Genomic DNA, 20,139 nt, shown 5'->3' with positions numbered 1-20,139 from the left:
CACAGATCTTTGTAATGTAATTGATTGTAATTTTTTATATTTGTGTACTGGTTTTCTGATGACAATTGGTTTTATGTTGTTGGTAAAGACATTGCTTCTGTTATCTCGTATTTAGAGTCCACTGAATTGAATTTAATAGAAATAAAATACTTTCTTCTGCCCAGCAGAGTCTGCAATGCTCAATAGAACCCCCTCAAAAACAAACAAAACTTTTATAAAATTGTATCAGGACTCCAGGCAGCGCAACTCATCTGAAATAATTTAAAAACCCAACAGCTAAATGCATAAAAGGTCTCAAAGTACTGGTGTAATCATCCACTTTGGGGATAAGTAAACATCACTCCTAATGGTAGAAGGATGCACAAGATCTTTAAAGACAGATGTTGCTCTTTAAGTGACTCTTTAAGACTTGGTTGAGTTCTCCTAAGGCACCACAAGCAATGTTTGTATAGATTGTTAGAATAATTATGTTTTGTATCATTCTTACATAAGTAGTTACCAGTTTGTTGTTCATTTAAAGGTTTAGTATTCACACCCCAGAGAGGAGGCATTTGTTAAACCGTGTGAAAGACAAAACTTTGCTTTTCCCTAAACCTTGTAGCTGCAGCTGCTTCTTCTTATCTTGGGATACTCCTTGAACTGCTTGTGTGTAGAATGTAGTTCTTCCTTGTTTCAGAATAGCCACCCCTTGATTTATCACTCTCCCACATTCCATTCTGACTCCCCTTCTTTCTCCTTTCTTAATAAAAAGACGGGCTCTGCTACAGGGAGTCAGAACGCATGGTAAACACCTTGGAGAAGTGGTTTGCTATGCTTCCTCCTTCTGCAGAAGCTTGGTTGAAAACTCATAAACGTTGTCTGTGGTCCTTTCTTGGTATTTAGGTAAACAAAAATACCTATCATAGATCATGAAGTTTTATATGTAGCTGGTGCAGACATTGTACATGTTTCAGTCCTCCATTAGCCACTGTAATGTGGCTTTACGTAAGACAGCAGAGAGCTCACAATGTTGAACTACCTGGAGAAATAAAAATGAAATATGACTGATTTTAATTTAGAAGCCAAACTTATTACCTGTAATGATCTCCAGATCGACCTGATGATGCAGCAAAAAAGTACAAATTCAGCAGCTGTTTACAACTAAATGGAGATTTATTTTGCAATGTGGTGTAAACAAGTTTCTTTCTATAACAAAAGATGGAAAGTATGTTTACAGAACAACTAGAATTAGTGGTTTTTCTGAACCAAAATTACAAATTAAGTTTGAAAACTATTTCTCTTTACAGTTAAACAGTTCCCAGGGCTTTCTAATAGAAGTTGAATGGAAAAGTACAGAAAATATAATCTAAAACACAAACTTATACACAAAGTTTTACATTTATGAATTTTAAGTCCACTCTTTAAGTAACAACAGTGATCTCCCCGTGTGACAGTAACTGCTGACTTGCATCACCAGTTTGTTTCCCTCTCAGAGCTGAAACCGCCAGCACAAGTGTCCCAGTCTGTCGATGTTTTTATGCAGGACGCTGTGGATCGGTGCCACATACCTGGACACGTCCCCGTCCCGTGAGAAATCCCTGCAGAACATGCCTTTGTCTGAGCTGAAAACAAACTTCTGGGGCAGCGGCCCGTTGCCCCTGACGTATTCCCAGACGGCCAAGAGCAGCAGCCTCACCTCAAATGGGGTCAGGTGAGCAAAAGCCTCGTGAACGTTGGCCAGCACAGGTGGCAGGAGCTGGCCTTCGCCCATGCAGGACACCAGCAGGCAGGAGGCCTGCAGGTGCCAAGGAGAGTCTGTTGATGAAGCCTCGCGGGAACCCTCCCAGTGGGACAGCAGCGTAGCTAGAAGGCCTCTGAGCACGGCGGAGCAGTAGCAGAGCGCCGGCCGTCCGGCCGCCACAACCTGAAGCAGGTGGAAGAGGACCGGGTGGGCCTCGAAGCACCGCCGGATGTGGATGTCTCGCTCCACGGTGGTGCGGGCAGTGCTCCTCGGGGGGCCAGGACAGCTCCCCGTTGGCCACGTCTGGACAGACGTTTTCCACCAGCGTGACGGCAACAACCTTGGCTGCCTCAGCGTTGATGGGTGGCGGCTCTTCGGGATCGGACGGCGACTGTGAGCCGTTGAGGCTGGACGAACTGCAGCACTGGACGATGACGGCCAGGAGAGTCTGGATGTTCTGCAGAGAAAATATAGAAACGCAGCTTACATAACTGGCTTCGGTCTTATTGATTTAGATCCTATGGATGTGAAGGAATCAACAACTATATTGACAAAGTGATGGTCAGCAATTTGCATACAGTTAGTATTTAAATTACTTTTGAACTTTTATTTATTATCAATTATATAACGGGGCAGTATTGTGTGTTTTCTAGGGACATTGTGCCATTTTATAGCACAATTAGCTATAAGACTGAACCAACAGTTGTTATAAAAATGTTACATATATTATATATGACTTAAAAGGAATTATACTTTGAAATTTAATGCCTTGAAATCAGGCCTCTGTCTCTTTAAAAACTCCTGCTCTTTCTGAAATTTCGCCTTCAGGAAGTTATCAAAACATGGTTCCTCTATTAACTCTTTAACAACATTTCTACAATTAAACTAGAGCTCAGCAGATGTGCAGTTCCACCAAGTGTTTGCTAATTGCTGCTGGCTAGTCTGAAGGAGCTGAGTCAGGGAGTTGCAGGGAGGACTGCTCTGTGAGTCGGAAGCTTGGAAATTGCAGCTCTGAGTAGGAGCTGCGCCTTTCAAGGCAGGTGCCAGGCCCACCCAAGTGTTTTACACAGCTGACTGGTTGGCATGAAAATTGGAGGATTTCTCAAACATGCGTGAAAGAGTCAAGGCAACAATCCTGGTATGTTTTTGATGATTGAATAACATTATAACATGATATAAAGATAAAATAGTTACATTACATAATAACGCCCCATTAAATTGTTTAAAGGGGAAATTGCAACAAAATCACAAATAAAAATGAATGAACTAATGCCCAGGTCTCAATTTGTTGTGTATTTTCGCTGATTTAACCACTAAAATTAATTGTTAAAGGATCATATTTAATAAGTATTGGTGTACATAATGAGTAAACCTCTGATCACAACTCCGTCAGTAACCCACCTGGATGACTTCTGATGGATCGAGCAGATTTGCAGCAGTGCGAGCCTTCAGTCCTTTCCCGATCACTCCTGCGTGGAACACCGACCACACGCTGCCGGAAAAGTTCACCGTGGTGCCGAACCGACAGTTAATGTCCAGCAGAGACGCGCCCAGGTCAGGGGACACGGACGGAGAGGCCACAGGAGCTCCAGACATGTCGGCGATCTGGCCGCCGAACAGCTCAGCGTTGCCCTTGTGCAGCGCCCCCTCCACCAGCTGCTGAAGGATGGCCTTCAGGGTGAGGGCAGAGTATGCTGCGAACCGGGTCAGGAGCAGAACCGAGCAGCTCACAGCCTCGCCCGACTGCCCCGCGTCTTGGCCAGCCTTCCCTGCTTCCCCACGTCTCCGCAGTGCCAGGAAGAAATGCGTGACGGCGGCTCTGGAGAGCAGCAGCAGGTGCGCGGGGGAGGCTGTGCGGGGCAGTGGGCTGCAGGACAGCAGGCGCACGGCGGCGTGAGACACGGCTGGGTCTCCGTGGAGCAAGAGAGGCCCGAAATCATGGAGGTGCACGGAGACTGCGGAGCCGATCTGGGCAGCCATGGAGGACTGAGCTCCTGCTGCTGCTGCCTTCTTCTCCTCGTCCTGGCTCTGCAGCACCGCAGCCAGGTTGAGCAGCAGCTGGCGCAGCTGCCGCCGGCCCAGCGTGTGCGTGTGAATCTGAGCCACGCAGTGAGTCACGGCGGCCGGAACGAGCCCGGCCATGCAGGACGACAGTGTGGCATGGAGCTGCCAGGCCAGAGCCAGCTCCTCTGGGTTGCGGGCCTGGGTGAGGAGCTGGCAGAGCGTCTCCGTGGCGACGCTGGGACCGCCGTAAACCGACAGAAGACACAGCAGCTGATGCAGCCAGAGGTGGCGCTTCCTCTCCAGGCGCAGAGTCTCCGCACAGAGCGGAGCGACATGTGAGCGCAGCTCCTCCAGAAACGGGATGACCCTCTGTGGCTGAGAGGAGGTCGAACAGAAAGGACTGACCTCTGACCCCTCGGAGCGGTTGAAGACCAGTTTGTGGAGATGAAGCAGCAGCATCTGCAGTAAGCGGTCGCAGCCTTCTCGGACTCCTTCATGAGGCGACGGCGTCGGACCGGAGATGATGACGGATGCCGGCGTCGCCGTGTCCGCCAGGAAGCGGAGGACTCGGGCGCCCCCCGTGGGACTCTGGCTGATGAGGTGGACGGCCAGCCCCAGCATGTTGTCCAGTTCCTCCCTGGGGAGGCCCTGCAGCAGAGCCTGCAGCTGCAGCAGCACCGCAGGCCGCAGCAGCTCCACCAGCTCCGAAGACACGGCTCCGAACAGGTTGGGAGACATGGCGGCGAGCTGCAGCAGGAACGGCACGGCAGCGCGCCGCAGCTGGGGGGACGCCTCCCAGGAAGTGGAGGAGGATGAGGGAGAGAGGGGAGTAGAGGGGGCCAAGCTCTCCTGAAACATCCTGAGAAGCTCCTTCCTGATGCTGTCGGAGTGATGCACGGCGAGATGGCCCAGGATCCCCACCACAGAGCCGATCTTTCGGCACTCTGTTGCCTTTCTCCACCAGGGGCCCCTGATCTTTGGCCCCGTGGGAGCAGAAGTCCTTCAGCCCGCAGGCCAGAACTCTGCTGATGATGGTTCCCGGGAAGGCGGAGCCGATGTGAGCCACCACCCAGTCGAAATGTGGCGAGTGTTTGACCGACGTGTCCAGCAGCGCGTCCACACAGGCGTCTGGGCACCAGGCCAACATGGCCGCCAGGCACTGGGAGTAGGCCTCCATGAGGGAGCGCGTGGCGGCGCAGGACATCCACAGCTGCAGCAGCTCGTTGAGGCTGGAGGAGTGGGGGGCCACCCTGCGGCCGGCGTGCTTGCTGCTCAGCTGGCCCAGAAGGTCCACGGCCCAGGTGGAGACCAGCGGGGCCCAGGCCCGCGGGTTCAGACGGATGAACTCCGACAGGACGCCATGAACCTCCTACAGCAGACAGGAAGGGATAAAGGAATAATCCACACAAATATTTGATATATGGAACATAATCCCTTATATTCCAAGATTTCAGAATATTCTAAACATTTGAGAAACATTCACCAAGTTGCCAAGTTTGCCTTCTTTTTCAGGATCATGTCACTGTTTCTTTTAATATCTGGAGCAACTGGGATGTGCTTCATTCTAGGGCTGCAACTAATGATTATTTTAGTTATTAATTAGTTTACTGATTAGTACCTAACAATTAATCAGACACAACAATTGGCACATTTTGCAAATTTTTTATGTCACCACAGAAGTTTTTTCAAATTTCTATTTTTAATATGAATTTAAATGGACAAATGTCGTTTTTTTGAGTCTTAATACTCCAGTAAATGATTAATCGATTACTAAAATAGTTGACAATTGTTTCAGTAAATCAATTCATGATTAATTCAATCGTTCAGCCCTATCAAAATCTATGACACTAAAACTGTAAAAACACAAATTTTAGCAAGTATTGTTATTCCAGCATTTCGTGTAAATATTTTAGTACCCTGGAAATAAGAACGAACTAACTCACAAAGTCACAAGTAACTTTTCAGCAGGAAATAGCAGCATGTTTTAAGTCAATAATTCCTTAATATTGATGAAAATGTACGAGTTCCACTTCTAACAAGACATTTTCCCATGACATAAGTGTTATCCAACTAATCATCAGAACAATCGATTACTAAAATAATTGTTAGTTGCAGCTCGCTAAACAATTATGGAAATAACCACTTTTCTAAATATTTTAAGGCTGCGTAGGAAACCTGGATGAAGTCTCACCTGTATGATGTCCTCCAGGTTGGAGGTTGACCCAGAGCTGGCGTTTCCCTCCGTCTCCAGGTTATGAAGAAACGTCGACACATGCTCGTCATACTACGCCCCTCAGATGCTCCAGCACAGCGCCCCTGCAGGCCGGGACCGAGCGCAGCAACCGCACAGCGCAGCGGGCGTGCTCCCTGACGCCGAGCTTCCGGCCCTGAACGGCGTCGACGCCGCTGATGAAGGATTTGATCTCCTGGGAGAGTTCCTGGGCACTGCGAGGGAAAGGACGGGATTAAAGTATGACAACAAATGATGCCAAAAATTTACCTTAATGGTATGCAAAACGCCAAAAACGTAAACCTAAAACTGCATAACAATCTGAAAACACAGTTAATACAGTGATACATATTAGTGGGATGTTTTGCTTAAGCCTAACAGGGAAATCAGTCAGAGTTGATGTGAAGATGGATGGAGCTAAATACCAGACAATCCTGAAAGAAAACCTTTTAGACACTGCAAAACACCCAAGACTGGGGTGTAGGTTGACCTTCCAGCTGAACTAAGACCTTAAACATACAACCAGAGCTGCAAGGGGATTAGATCATGTGTTAGAAAGAAAGTCCAGACCTACATGTAAATAGGAAACTCTGACAAATTAGAAAATTGGTGCCGCCCTTTCCATTTGACTGAACTTTAGATGCTTTTCATAGAAGTTTCTGTCAAAAATCTTCGGTGTCTAGATGTGTAAAGCAGGTAGAGACGTTCACTGAAAAGACTCGCTAGCTGTAGATGCAGCAGAAAGTGGATGTACAAAGGACTGAGGTGGAAATTTTTACTTTTAACACAGAAAGTACTCCTAGACTAGTGCTACTGTGTTTTTTGTGTGTCTGCTCTGCTTCTCAAACCCACAGTCAGTCGAGGCAGATGGCTGTTTACACTGAACCTGTTTCTGCTGGAGGTTTCTTCCTGATGGAGAAGAGTTTTCCTCTCCGCTGTCGCTACATGCCTGCTCGTATGAGGGATTGCTGTAAAGTCAACAACACAATGCAAGCAATTCTCTACTGTAGCTAGATGCTCATTCAGGAGGAACTGTAAGTCAGTGCTGCTGGGTTTCCATAAACAGAAAACCTTTTGTCACCAATTTGAATAACAAACTGAACTTAACTGCATTGCTTTATACTAGGATCAGTTGGATTCAATTGACTTTTTTGTAAGTTGCCTTGAGACAAGTGTGTTGTGAATTGGTGCTGTATAAATAAACTAAGTCGAATTAAGAGTAAATGTAAGCCAAATTTCTTTCCTACTTCACAATTAAGTAGTACATTTAATGAAGGCTGAAGAGATTAATTGGATTAGTCGTGACTGTCCAAATTATCAACTAATATAGTAATCTATTAATTTTTAACAGGAGTATAGAGACTCAAAAAGGCCAACTGCTGAAAAAACAACAGACTCAAATCAATAATTAATCCAAAACTATACCAAAAATACAAACATTGTGCATTTACTGATAAAAGAAACCTTTGTAAATATGTTCTATGTAAAACTCAAGTGGAATGATTTTAGCTTCAAATTCTACAAAAAAGTTCTTATTAGGCACCTTTTGCTATCCATTTATTAATCAATTAATTCAAAAAAAAGTCAACAGGCTACTTGTTTATTTGTATCTTTTGCTGTACTTCTTTTATTGTACAAAAAAGTTTTAAATGAAAATCTGTATATAGTGTCAATGTTTATAACCAACTGTCCTGAGAAATCGATAGATTAATCAATGACTAAAATAATTGTTAGTTGCAGCCCTACTTTATATTTGATAAAAATCTTAATAAAACGCACGTAAGCTTAAGGTTATGTAAAAAATTATATTACAAAACCTCCAGAGTTGTTAATACTTTAATAAGGTTCCGATGTGACAGAGAACATGTCTCAGCGCAGGGCTCCTCCTACCTCAGAGCGGCCGGAGCTGTGTGGCTGTGGGAGCTCTGCATCGCTTTCAGCGGACTCCCGTCAAAAACCACAGACATGGCGGACCCCTTCAGAACCAAGCCGGAACATCCAACCCGTCCCTCGGTCTCAGGGCCTCGAGCCGGGGGGTTTATCGGGAGCTTTCTGGGCGTTTGTTTGAATGAAATTCAGGACAAATACAACCACAGGGCGGTCCACAGCCGGAAGTTGGAACTTCTTTTGCCGTTAAAAACCGGAAGCAGGATATCCACTAAGTGTTCTCACTGGCGACACCTAGCGGCGACTGTGGGTTTAACTTTCGTTTCTTTTCCTTTTCGACTTTTAAAAAATCTTTTGTTACAGACATATTTTTAAAATTATGCCATAACTAAGCCACATTGTGATTCTTGCCACTCAGGGTCGATCAAATATAAACTTTGAACATGCGGCAATGTGACTTTCTTATTTGTAGTTTACTTTAAAGTATTTACATATGAATGGAAGTCTATTGAGAAACCGTAGAAGTTTGAGATAAATACAGAGGATTTTACCTCATATTGAAGTTCCCTTACAGGAGCATTAGATTAATTATAAAGAACAAATTATTATCAGTACATCAGTACAAACTTGACTATAACATTTATAGGTACGGTTTTGATAGTGTTTAATTTTATCATTGACAATTTTCTCCATGCCTGCCCAAAACCCATAAGAAACGACAGTTTAATAAATGTGTTACATCTCTGACTAAATTAGTAAAATGTACAATTTTCATCCAAATCCTTAATCCAAGTTTATTGTTATGAGGTACGATGGTAATTTTGCGCAACATTGTGAAATTATGTAATCTTTTAAATCATCCATGCCTTCCTCCAATTTATATTAATATGTTTATTCCAAAGAAACTTCCCTCTGGGTGATATGTGAGCTGTTAATGTCTTTCCTTATGTGTTGGTTTGAGCATTTATTGTCCATGATTATTTTAACTATTCTTTTCTTATTTCTTTCCCTTTTAACCAGTGATGTTACAAAGCATTTTAATTTCAGATAAGATCAGTAATCCTCTGCAGAAGTGATGCCCTGCAGGGGGAAATGGAGGGTGGGGTAGAAATAATGTGACAAATTGATAAAGATGCTTCCTGAATGCATCCGTCTAGGAGGAAGAGGGCCCAGAACAGACCAGTTACTCTGAGGAGGAACTACGACTATTTCTTATGCTGGGAAAACTTACTATAAATAAATAAATTACTCACAAGGAGCCAGATAGTGTTGCTGAAAAGAGAGATGTCTGGGTTTCCCTCCTGTGGCCAAATCTTTGATAGGTGGAAGAAAATGAATGGATGGATGAACATAGGTGGGTAGAGTAACCAAAAGTTTTACTCAAGTATAGTAGAAATACCTCAATATACTACTAAATTTAAAAGCAAATCTCAAAGACATCTCTCAAGTAAGAGTGAAAAAAAAAATGGTAAAAAGCTATGAACTGATCATAATGTCTGACTCAATATTTTACAATTATGTCATAAAAAAATTAAGTTATGTCCAAAGTCTGGTATTTTAAAGACTAAAATGAATAAAAGGATACAAATAAATAACAAACAAATTAAATCAGAAGAAACACCCACACACACATCTAAAAATGTCACAGCAGGCTTCCGAGTTGGAAAATAAAATAAAAACAGGAAAGCTTGTGTGTGAACAAGAGGTCTCACTTTAACATAAACTGCAGGTTTGTCTCTGTGTCTCGTGTTTTTGGTTGAAACATGTTTGTTCTTTATTCAGTGAAGTTACTCACAGTGAATAGAGTATTAAAACATTTTCCCAACTAAAAGTAGTGATAACTCATAATAATATTACTCAGGTTAAAGTATAAAGTATGATATAGGAAGACTACTGCCTAAAAGTACATGTTTTCCAAAAGTTACTCAAGTAAATGTAATTAGTTACAACCCATCTCCTTAGATGAATATGCTGGGATTACTATTTGACCACAGAGCTAACTTCACCTACAGCAATATGTGGTAAAAAGTAGAGATGTCACTTCAGTTTTTCATTCACTTTAAAATCCAAACAATTGTTTAAAAAATGTGAATAGGTGCATCAAGTAGAATGATTTTAAATTGTGACAGTCACGACTCTCAGCAGGTGTGAGTTTTGTGGCTGTCTGACTGAGCGTGCAGTGTTACGGTTCTCACCCACAAAACCAAGGTTTCTTCATGGTTCCTCATGAGTTTGACGGCACATGATTGTGTCCGTCAGGCATGTGGTGCTCTGGTGACCGGTCATCTTTCTATGTATGACAACTTAATAAATCTAGATACTTAAAGAAACTATAATAAATCTAACCAGCACAGTCCAAAAGCCAATATTTTCTTTCTTAGAATCCCAGCATTTCATCACATGTAAGATGTGTGATGAAATGTCATGAGTGAGGACAGAGGGCAGAGTCCTCTCACCAAGTTGGACATTTACCCAGGCGAGACATCAGTACCTACAGTAATGTCTAAAGAAAGATAATACTTCATTTGAATGTATTGATCAGAGTCAAAGGAGAAAGTTTTAACTTGAGTCTGTTCATTTAAAATGAATATTTCTTTGTGTAACACCCAGATCACCATCTTCCCCATCTGTGCAACTTTGACTAAATGATTGATAAATGATGGTTTGACCCATCCTGATTAGCTCTGGTCAATCAAGCTTAGTACACTGTTTGCTTATTAATATACAGTAAAGGTCTACTGCATCAACTTTCTTCTTTTTTTTAATCTCAAACTAAATTTTAGCAGACAGATGATAAAAATTTTATTCTCCAAGTCACTAGATACAATCTTTCTGTGTGTTTCAAATCACCCATGAAGATTAGTAATTATATTACAATATAATATGCAAACAATATAATATACACACACAACCTTTTATTGGGCACCTCTGACCAAAGTCATTAAAAGACCAGAACTTTTCATGATGCTGAAAGATGTTTTTATTAAATGTTGATTTCAATTTAAAACTATGACAGGAAGCAAAACATGTTTATATGTAAGAACGCTGATTGAAACATAAAACAATTTCTAAATTCATGTCAACAAAATTATTAAAATGTATTTATTTATTCATTTTAACTGGACAAATGGAAAGAAAAGGCATAAACAGAACAATTATGAAAATCAACAAACAAGCTTGTTTATATTGTTGAGAGTGAAACCAAAAAATTTAATGAATAACAACTCAGTTTAAAACAGAGTTAAGTTTTAAAACAATATTCCAAGCTTTAAACATACCACAAAACTACAAATAGTATAATACAGCTGCAGACATACCTCAGATATGAGTTTGTTGACAGAGAAACTATTTAATGCAGTGGTCCCCAAACTACGGCCCGCGGGCCAGATGCGGCCCGCCTTCACATTTGGTCCGGCCCCCTGAACAATACCAGAGTATTTTCATATATGTGCATTTTTATTTGATAAGTTGGACTTTTGCAATAAAATGTTCCTTAGTAATAAACTTTATTTATTATTAACTATTAGTTAGTAACTATTTTATACATGCATATAATTGACCCTAACCCTTTTTTTTATGTGGAGAACCCAGTGTTATTTGGTTATTATTTATTTCATAAATAGTGTTATTTCCTGACTTTTGTTCTCTGAAGAATCCAGAAAAGGTTATTTGATTGTGCTTTCTGAAAAACAATACACTTTTATGTTTAGCACTCTTACAATCGTCACACTTTTTCTGTTACAAAATGACCCCGGCCCCCCATCAGAGAAGGGACAAGTTATGTGGCCCTCACAGGAGAAAGTTTGGGGACCCCTGATTTAATGCATTCTACACATTTGGCTTCTGTGGAAAAGTGCCAAGAAGAAACCCGTTAGAAGTCTCAGTTAGTTTGCCTGAAGTCATGTCTGGGAAATACAAGGAAATGTGAAACAACGTGAAACCAAGATGGATGGAGCCATGCACCGGGTAATCTGTGAACAAAAAGCTATTAATTCAGATTCAAATTAAGATCCGGGTAATCTGTGAACAAAAAGCTATTAATTCAGATTCAAAAACACTAAACGGATCCCAAACTGAAATTAAATATAAGAAGCTGCAAAGAGCTTGAGATTGAAGTTGAGAAATCTGTCAGTACTTGATATTTGGTGCTTACCTCCAGTATCCTGTCAAGTCTTCCTGAGCTTGAATTATTTTGCAAAGAACGATAGACAAAGCTTTAGTGTACCCAGCTGGTAGGGACACTCCTTAAAGCCTTTCAAGCTGTAATTACAGTGAAATGTGTCTCTATAAAGAATTGACGCAGAAATCCTTAATACAACACACTTTTCCGACATTTCTTGACAAACTTGACTCACTTCTTTGCGTTGGTTTACGCCATAAATTACCAACAAAATACATTTAAAAAGCTTGTAAGGTGATTTTTTTTTTTAATAAAGGGGAATAAGGTCTAAACGAAAGATTTTAAAGGTGCTGCATTGGCTATTTATTTATTTATTTATTCATTTATTCAGACCTCCGTTTTTATGAAAACCGAATCGTTATAAAACCGCAATAGAAACAGTCGTCACCATTTGAATCTTAAATAGCAACATTTAAGAATATTCGCATCCAATAAGATGACGGAACGTGAGTCCACCGTGACGTTCGCTCGCGCGGTCATGTTTTTATTTTTTGTTCCGTTGGGTCACGTGTCAGGAGCGGACAGCTGATCCGCCAGCAGCTGAGCTTTAACTTCGGCGTCACTGGTGGCGCCTGGCACTTCGCAGAACAACCCGAGCCGGTCGCCTCAGGTAAGGACGGCATTATAACCGTTTAAAATGGGTCGGTACCGGGCGGTTCTGGTAACTGTGTTCCGTTGGTGTGGCGTTCGGGCGTTTCACAGCTGATCTGGGATCAGCGGCTCGGTTCGTGGAGGCTGGGATGATGCAAGGACAGACCAGTTCGGGTCAATTCGCGTTCAAAGATTAGTATTTTGTTCTGCTACGACTCGTTTTGTTGGGCAAGTCGTTAAAACTGGGACGTTATACGTTAATAACGCGGTAAATAAAGTATTTATTGCTGTTCATGATGTCACTGCTGTATTCTATTCTATTATAAAATGAATCAAATACATTTGCATCAAAGTAGTAGTAGTAAATATGTAATATCCTAAATAAGTCTGCTCTGAGCAAATAAGCATGTTATTATTAATAACACTAATTAAATGTATTAGTGTTATTATTATTGTATTAGTGTTATTATTATTATTGTATTAGTGTTATTATGTGTTATTTCTATTCTTTTAAAAGTAAATCACTGATGCTCATGCTTTCGATAGGATGGTTTTAACAATTAGAATCAATCTTTTGCTTTGAGCTGCTGTAAGAATTTGTGTTAAAGCTTATTTTGTCTCTGCAGGTGTTTAATCAGAAAGTGAAAGCATTTCAAGCCACTGCGGGTTAAAAATAGTCCTGACATGGCTCCAACACTGGTGAGGAGGCTGTTTTTAAATAGAAGCTTGTTATTACGTGTGACCATGCACGTTACAGAAAATATGTAAAGCACAGTCTAACTATTAAATTGTTGTGAATAGAAAAACAAGGTATAGTATATGTACTGTAGTTGAATCTAAAAATCTTGTGTTTGTTACAACTATCTCTTGTTTTGCAGTGAAAAGAGGTCAAATGTTGTGCACAAAATCTGTTGCATTGTTCAACTTGTTTCTGTCTGTCTTCTAATCCCAGTATGATGAGAAACCAGAGCCGGGGGACCTGATAGAGATCGACCGTGGCTCATACCAGCACTGGGCTGTCTATGTGGGCGAGGGCTTTGTCGTTCACTTGGCACCACCCTGTGAGTGAAACACAAACAGAACTGGTGTCCTAATGCCAGACTGAGGGGAAAAAAGCAGCTTCAGACAGCCCACAACCTCAGTGGGTGTGTCCTTTGTCAGACAACAGTAGAGGTTCTTATAACTTTTTAAATCTGAAATAAATTTACTGTCAGCTTTAAAGACAGCTGTGTTTGAAAATAAACAGAGATTCTCAGAGTTTTACACTTTCTGTGCAGATATTTTAGAACAAACTCAGGCTTTTCTTAGTTTGTTGTGTCAAGTCAACAGAACAGAAAATAATACAGAAAATTGGTCTTATTCATCAGCGCTCTTCTATTTGTACCTAAAAGTTGAAATGTAAATTGAAATTTAATCAAAATATCAGTAGAAGTGACTATTTAAAGTAGGAAAGCTAAAGTTTTCTCACTAACACCATCTTCAAAATCAAATATGGCTGCCTTGTACATACAATTTAGTGACAACGAATATAAAGGAAACTGTTATTGGAAACACCTCTGTTGATTTATACCAGTTGTACTATAAGACCTACTGTAATGAGCACAGTTGCTAAAGTATTTAAAGAACAAAATGCAGAGATTTACCTTGTTAGCTTCTGTTGCTACTAGCAGTTAGCCTGATTGCTGAGAAGAACAATGAGGAAATCCCAATGGGATCTGAAACATGGTTAAGTTTGGGTTGATATCACTGACAAATTTAAGTCGTTTGAACACATTTGAACACTTTCCGGTTATAAATGAGATGTTACTGTCTTCTGTTGTTTGAGTTGTTTTGGGCTCTTGGTTCTGATTCGTTATCCGTTCTTGTTTTGATTTGATCAGCCTGTTTCTGTTTTCCTTTGGTTCAGTTCTTTCTTGGTTGCTTTAGTTCTGTTATGTTCCTTATGTCTAGTTATTTGTTAGTGTTAGATAAATTTCCTTGTTCCCCTGTTTGTGTACTTTCTGCCTCCTGTAACATTTTCTCTCTCTTTCTTCACAGTCTGCCTTCTTCTCTCTCCTCTCACACCTGCAGTCGATTAGCTAATCAGCCCAGGTGTTTTGCTCCAGTATTCATTCTCCCAGTATTTATAAATCTCTTTTCCTCTCATTCCTTGCTGGTTCTTCCTGTTACCTCCCTTCATGCTCTCCTTGCACCTGCCTCCTGCCTTTTCTGTTCTCCTGGCTTGTTGTAAGTTTTTGTATTTATCCTTTTTTTCAATTTAACATTTCATGTCTCTGTCTCTCTTTATATATGGGTCCACTGAAACCTACCAACAGCATGACAGTTACTGTCTACTGTCGCCTCATGCTTCCCCAGTAGGAAGGAGTGCTGCAAAGTCAATAACTTGATTCAATCACCTGGATTTCCCTAGATGACTTTTACCACTTTGCACAACAAATTGCATTTGATCATTTTATAGCACAGGTGTCAAACTCCAGTCCTCGAGGGCCGCTGTCCTGCAGTTTTTAGATGTGCCACAGGTACAAAACAGTGGAATGAAATGGCTTAATTACCTCCTCCTTGTGTAGATCAGCTCTCCAGAGCCTTAATGACCTAATTATTCTATTCAGGTGTGGTGCAGCAGAGGCACATCTAAAAGTTGCAGGACACCGGCCCTCGAGGACCGGAGTTTGACACCCCTGTTTTATAGTATAACTTTGACTGAATCCATCAGTTGATTTAATTATATATTTCTGTCTGAATTAACTTGACTTAATGTACATTGTAAAGTAGCACTAAATTGAATAGGGAGCTTCCAGCAACTTCATCCAAGTCCATTTTTAATCCTCTACACAACAGTAAAAACACATGGATTTACTTTGCAAATAGTGCCAAAATGTATCTGTTTTTGTCTCTAGTGGTAGTTTAAAAAAAGGACCAGTCGCGCCCTCGTGATGTTTTCCTGTTTGTGTTTTATCAGCGGAAGTTCCTGCTGCAGGCTCCAGCAGCATAATGTCCGTCCTGGCCGACGAAGGCCATCGTCAAGAAGGAGGTAGCTCTGGGACGTGGTGGGAACAGACAAGTGGTTGATAAACAACGGTCTGGACCAGAAGTACAAGCCCCGCCCGCCTCATGATATTGTGCGTGAGGCCTGTACCATGGTTGGTTGGGAGCTGCCGTACTGCGTCTTCAGGGGAAACTGCGAACACTTTGTCAACGAGCTGCGCTATGGGAAGGCAGAATCCCGGCAGGTAGGCAGCTCAGGTTTTCTGTAAAAGATCACGTACATATTGAGACAGGTTAGGATAGGTCTATGTGCTATACAAAATATGTTCATGACGTTTTCTGCACAAAATCGCTCAGGAGATTTTATTCTGGTCAGTTCTGTCTACCCTGAGATCCTTTCATATTGAGATTTTTTAGGGCATATTGTCACTTTAAATCCAAATAAGCTGCTCCTGGCCACTCAAACATCACAATTATATAATCGTACAGCTGTGAAAAGCAGAAGTAGAGCCTCCTGCACAACAAGAATGCAGCAAGTGGTTTCTGGATAATAAGGCAACAAAACACTTGTCTTTTCCTGCAGCCATTATTCAGCAGCTGACCAAATGTGCTGGAGCTCAGATTGGGGTTACTAGGTGAGGGTTTGGGTTGCTAGGTAATGGCGCAAGGCCTTTTGGTTGTCACTAAACAATTGGGAGGTGTTTGTTACTGCTCAATTTCCAGACATCAAAAAATATTAACTTGTTTCCAAAAACCACCTGGGTGCTTATTTGTTTTTCTTGTTTTTTTTAAGAGCTTGTTTTCTGAAGCAGTTGAGACCCAAATATAAATTCAAAAATGTCAGAAATGTGAATTCTGCATAACCTTTAATATTGTGAAGAATGTTGACAGTACTTCAGGAACACTGAACTCTGACCTTAATGCATAACACAACGACCCCTCAAAGCAGAACTAGAAACTACCAAGTCTGCAGGTTGAATAGGAGTTCAAGTAGAGCTGCTTTTTATAGTGAGGAAGTCAGGAAAATTTGAACTAGCACTACATTTCAAACTTGATGCATTATTATTATTATTATTACCCATATACGGTTTGCATATTAAAATTACTTCTCCTTTTTGAAAACTAACAGGAAGCTCGACTGTGGGTTATTTAGGACTTTTATGGTTCTGACATTAACATATGATAAGATACAACATGATCTTTAACCACAAACCTATAGCTCTGTCCTTCTCTTCCTCTTCCTGGCTTTATTTTAAGATCAGTCCCATATTTTCAGACACAAGCTGCTCTAACAAGTATCTCAATATCACAATGTAAAGCTCTAAACCATTAATTAATAAAGAACATGAGCAAAGGTGTAACTACATTTAATGTAAAAGAAATAGTAGTTTAGGAGCTTTCTAGAGGCAAAACGATTGCGATCACTTTAACTTAGGTGGAGCTGAACTGCATACAACCGGACACTGCTGGTAAGAGCCTCTGTGTTAAAGCTAATAAAAAAAGACTTCTCAGTTTGGTTTGCAGATCATTTAGTCTCTAATTGTACCTTTTATTTATTGTCTTGTAGATATGTGGTGCACTGGGGAAGACTTGTTACATATTTTAACCTTTTAACCATATTTACTTCAATGACTGTTACACATTTCTAATCTAAAACAACATCAGGAGCACCAGGGCAGAATGGAGACAGTAGCAAGAGCAAAATGAAAACTAAAATACTGTGGTTAAATAAAAAAATTCAAAAGATAATTTTAACCAGATATGAATAAACCAATCTATCTGTGGATTGAGTAGCTGCTTTAGTTTAAATTCAGCTTTAGTTTTTTTTTTTAAGTAACTAAAACTTAATTTTCCTCTGCTGCAGGTGCAGCATGCAGGTGAAGTTGCAATGATGGCTGGTGTTGCTACAGTCGTGGGTTTTGGTGTCTTCGCTCTGGCCAGCGCTGTGTTCGGAGGCAGCAAAAAGGAAAAGAAGGACACCCAGTGACTGAAACCACAGCGGTGTGTTCAGGAGCTTTGAATAACTCATCACCAGCGAAGCCTAAGGGCCACTTACCATTACTGATCACAGATAACACTGCCTAATGTATCTGATATTAAATGGAACTGGCTGACTTCCAACTCGTCTTTAACTATCCATCAGCTGATTTTTAAGGTTTATGTTTTGATCATTTCCCTCTATTTCAGGGTCTAAAATTTCTACAGAAAGCACAAAAACAACAATTTGTATTTTTATTTGAATATATGCTGAAAAAAAGGTTAAATGTTTAATATATGAACTTCATAGGACAATATTTTGAACAATGAATTGTTAACTTTTTTGTAAACACAAAAGACATTTACCTGACTGCAATCAAAGTGTAACAATTTGAAAATCAAAATGAAAAATTTTATTGCCAAAACATGCCTTGTTTGTTAATAAACAAAAACATGTGTGAATGTTTGTATCCAATTTCTTTTGTCAATGAGTGTTACTGGGGGAAAATTAAGGTAAAGATATCCTGTCAGGTTTTGTCTGAAAGTGTTTAAAAACTCTACGCAGCCCTGAAAGTCACTTTATGACGGAGCCCTCCAGGGGACATGGAAATTTTCTCTTTTGCGTTCCCTCGCAATACTGTACTGATCAGTTCATGCGGCATAATTGAACACTGTAAGCCTTCCTTACGGTGGCCGCCGTACTTTCTGCTTTAATATAAGGTTATATGAGGTTTTTCTATGAATGTTAATCTCTTTGTGAAATATCTGAAGTTTTATATCTTTCTTTAGGGTAGAAAGGCACCACAAACCTATGATATAAACAGAAACTTTCCGTTAGTAGGAAAGAAATAAAAATACATCCAAACTATTTGGACTATTTCTGAGTTATTATCGCGGGTAATTAATCATCTGACAGTTTTGATTGTGTCTCTGTTGTGCTGGTTGTCTGAATGGTTTAAAGAGCCGTTTTCATGTTCAGCTCCATTTCAACCTTAACAAACATAAACATGCAGTGAACAAATCGATTTTCAATCAGTTTTTTGCACCAAAGACTTAATAGTAACAAACGATTTATTATTATAAAACACGGCAAACTAATAATGGTAAAGGGCCGCACTGGGTTAACTCGGGGAATCTCATCTGTCCGTGTATCAATCAACTCCAAACCTCTTCTTTGTTCTGTCACAATTATCAATTTATTCCATTTTGATTATCATGCTCCAAACTTTGCAAGGACTGACCGCCCCGCTCACCCGCTTCCTCACACACACAAAGCCAGCAGGTCAGTAACCTTCCCATTCATACTTGATGACAGCCACGCCCACATCGACACACACACCACCCAGGTGTCAAAGCCTCCTGCTCCTATCATATCAATCATTACTTATTTCATTTATATGGCTCTTCCAGAGCCTCAGTGAAAACTTGTTTATTATTATTAACTGTTTGGTGCAAAACACTGATTGAAAATCAATTTTTTTTTACTGCATGTTTATGTCTGTTAAGGCTAAGATGGGACTGAAAGCAGCTCTTTAAACCATTCAGACTACGAACACAACAGAGACACAAAACTGTCAGATGATTTATTACCTCACAATAATAACTCAGAAATAGTCCAAATAGTTTGGATGTATTTTTATTTCTTTCCTACTTACGGAAAGTTTCTGTTTATATCATAGGAAATATCTGGCATATAAAATGTAAGATATTTCACAACAAGATATTAACATTCATGGAAAAACCTCACATAACCTTATATTAAAGCAGAAAGTACGGCGGCCACCGTAAGAAAGGCTTACAGTATTCAATTATGCCGCATGACTGATCAGTAGATTATTGCGAGGGAACGCAAAAGAAAAACAATTTCCCATGTTCCCTGGAGGGCTCTGTACTTTATAGACATATTTTATAACCCTGAAGAAATTTCACAGTGTAAATATATCATAATCTATTGTAGTGGGAGGTTGATTTTTAAGATCTTTAATATCCTTCAAGAAATAAAGATGGCATCATAAACAACTAAGATGTTTTAAATACATGACTTTGGTTATCTTCTATAAAAAAGCCTATTTTTTTACAGTGTGACTAATGTACCATTTAGTTTGATTTTGAAATGACACTAATGGAAAAGTTAACATTTTGTCTTGAAGTTTTGCCACAAGTGCAGTTTTTCTGTGACCAAGTAAAACTCCACAATGTTTCTGTTATTTTCTAATCTTAAGGTAAAACTGTATAGTTTGTTTTTAACCCACCTTTAGGCTTCACAGAGAATTTCCTTAGACCCAGATCTAGTAAGCATACTATTTCCTGTGGCATGTCAGTCATCTCACTGACAAGCCACAGGAAATCTTCATAGATCATGTTTCTCCATGCTGAAACATGATGGTGGTAGTATCATCCTGTGGGATTGTCACTCCTGGAATCATAAACCAAAAGACTGGTACGTGTAAATGGTTGTTCTACAATGTATTCACTCAGGGTGGTTAAGTGCAAATGCACACCACACTTTTCAGGTATTTATTCATAAAGAATTTTAAAAACTGACTTTGATTCTTCTTCACAAAA

The 20,139-nt window shown here is 40.5% G+C and overlaps 2 protein-coding genes across 2 annotated transcripts; one reads left to right on the top strand and one right to left on the bottom strand.

Moving 5' to 3' along the window:
* Nucleotides 1-1,131: 1,131 nt before the first annotated feature.
* ints5 (integrator complex subunit 5) lies at nt 1,132-8,186 on the bottom strand. Its single transcript, XM_032555548.1, is given in 7 exon segments — nt 1,132-1,981; nt 1,983-2,177; nt 3,122-4,660; nt 4,662-5,093; nt 5,916-6,008; nt 6,010-6,169; nt 7,845-8,186. Coding segments are annotated over 7 exon segments (3,009 nt in total). The 5' UTR covers nt 7,922-8,186; the 3' UTR covers nt 1,132-1,468.
* A 4,310-nt stretch (nt 8,187-12,496) lies between these two features.
* LOC116714792 (phospholipase A and acyltransferase 3-like) lies at nt 12,497-18,036 on the top strand. Its single transcript, XM_032555543.1, is given in 7 exon segments — nt 12,497-12,631; nt 13,239-13,311; nt 13,565-13,673; nt 15,572-15,621; nt 15,623-15,646; nt 15,648-15,842; nt 17,462-18,036. Coding segments are annotated over 6 exon segments (516 nt in total). The 5' UTR covers nt 12,497-12,631; nt 13,239-13,296; the 3' UTR covers nt 17,585-18,036.
* The last annotated feature ends 2,103 nt before the right edge of the window (nt 18,037-20,139 follow it).

Source organism: Xiphophorus hellerii, chromosome 23 (genome assembly GCF_003331165.1).
Source record: "Xiphophorus hellerii strain 12219 chromosome 23, Xiphophorus_hellerii-4.1, whole genome shotgun sequence".
In the NCBI taxonomy this organism is placed as follows: Eukaryota; Metazoa; Chordata; class Actinopteri; order Cyprinodontiformes; family Poeciliidae; genus Xiphophorus; species Xiphophorus hellerii.
The sequence above is the reverse complement of the archived record's forward strand: the minus strand, read 5'-3'. Positions and strand labels throughout refer to the sequence as shown.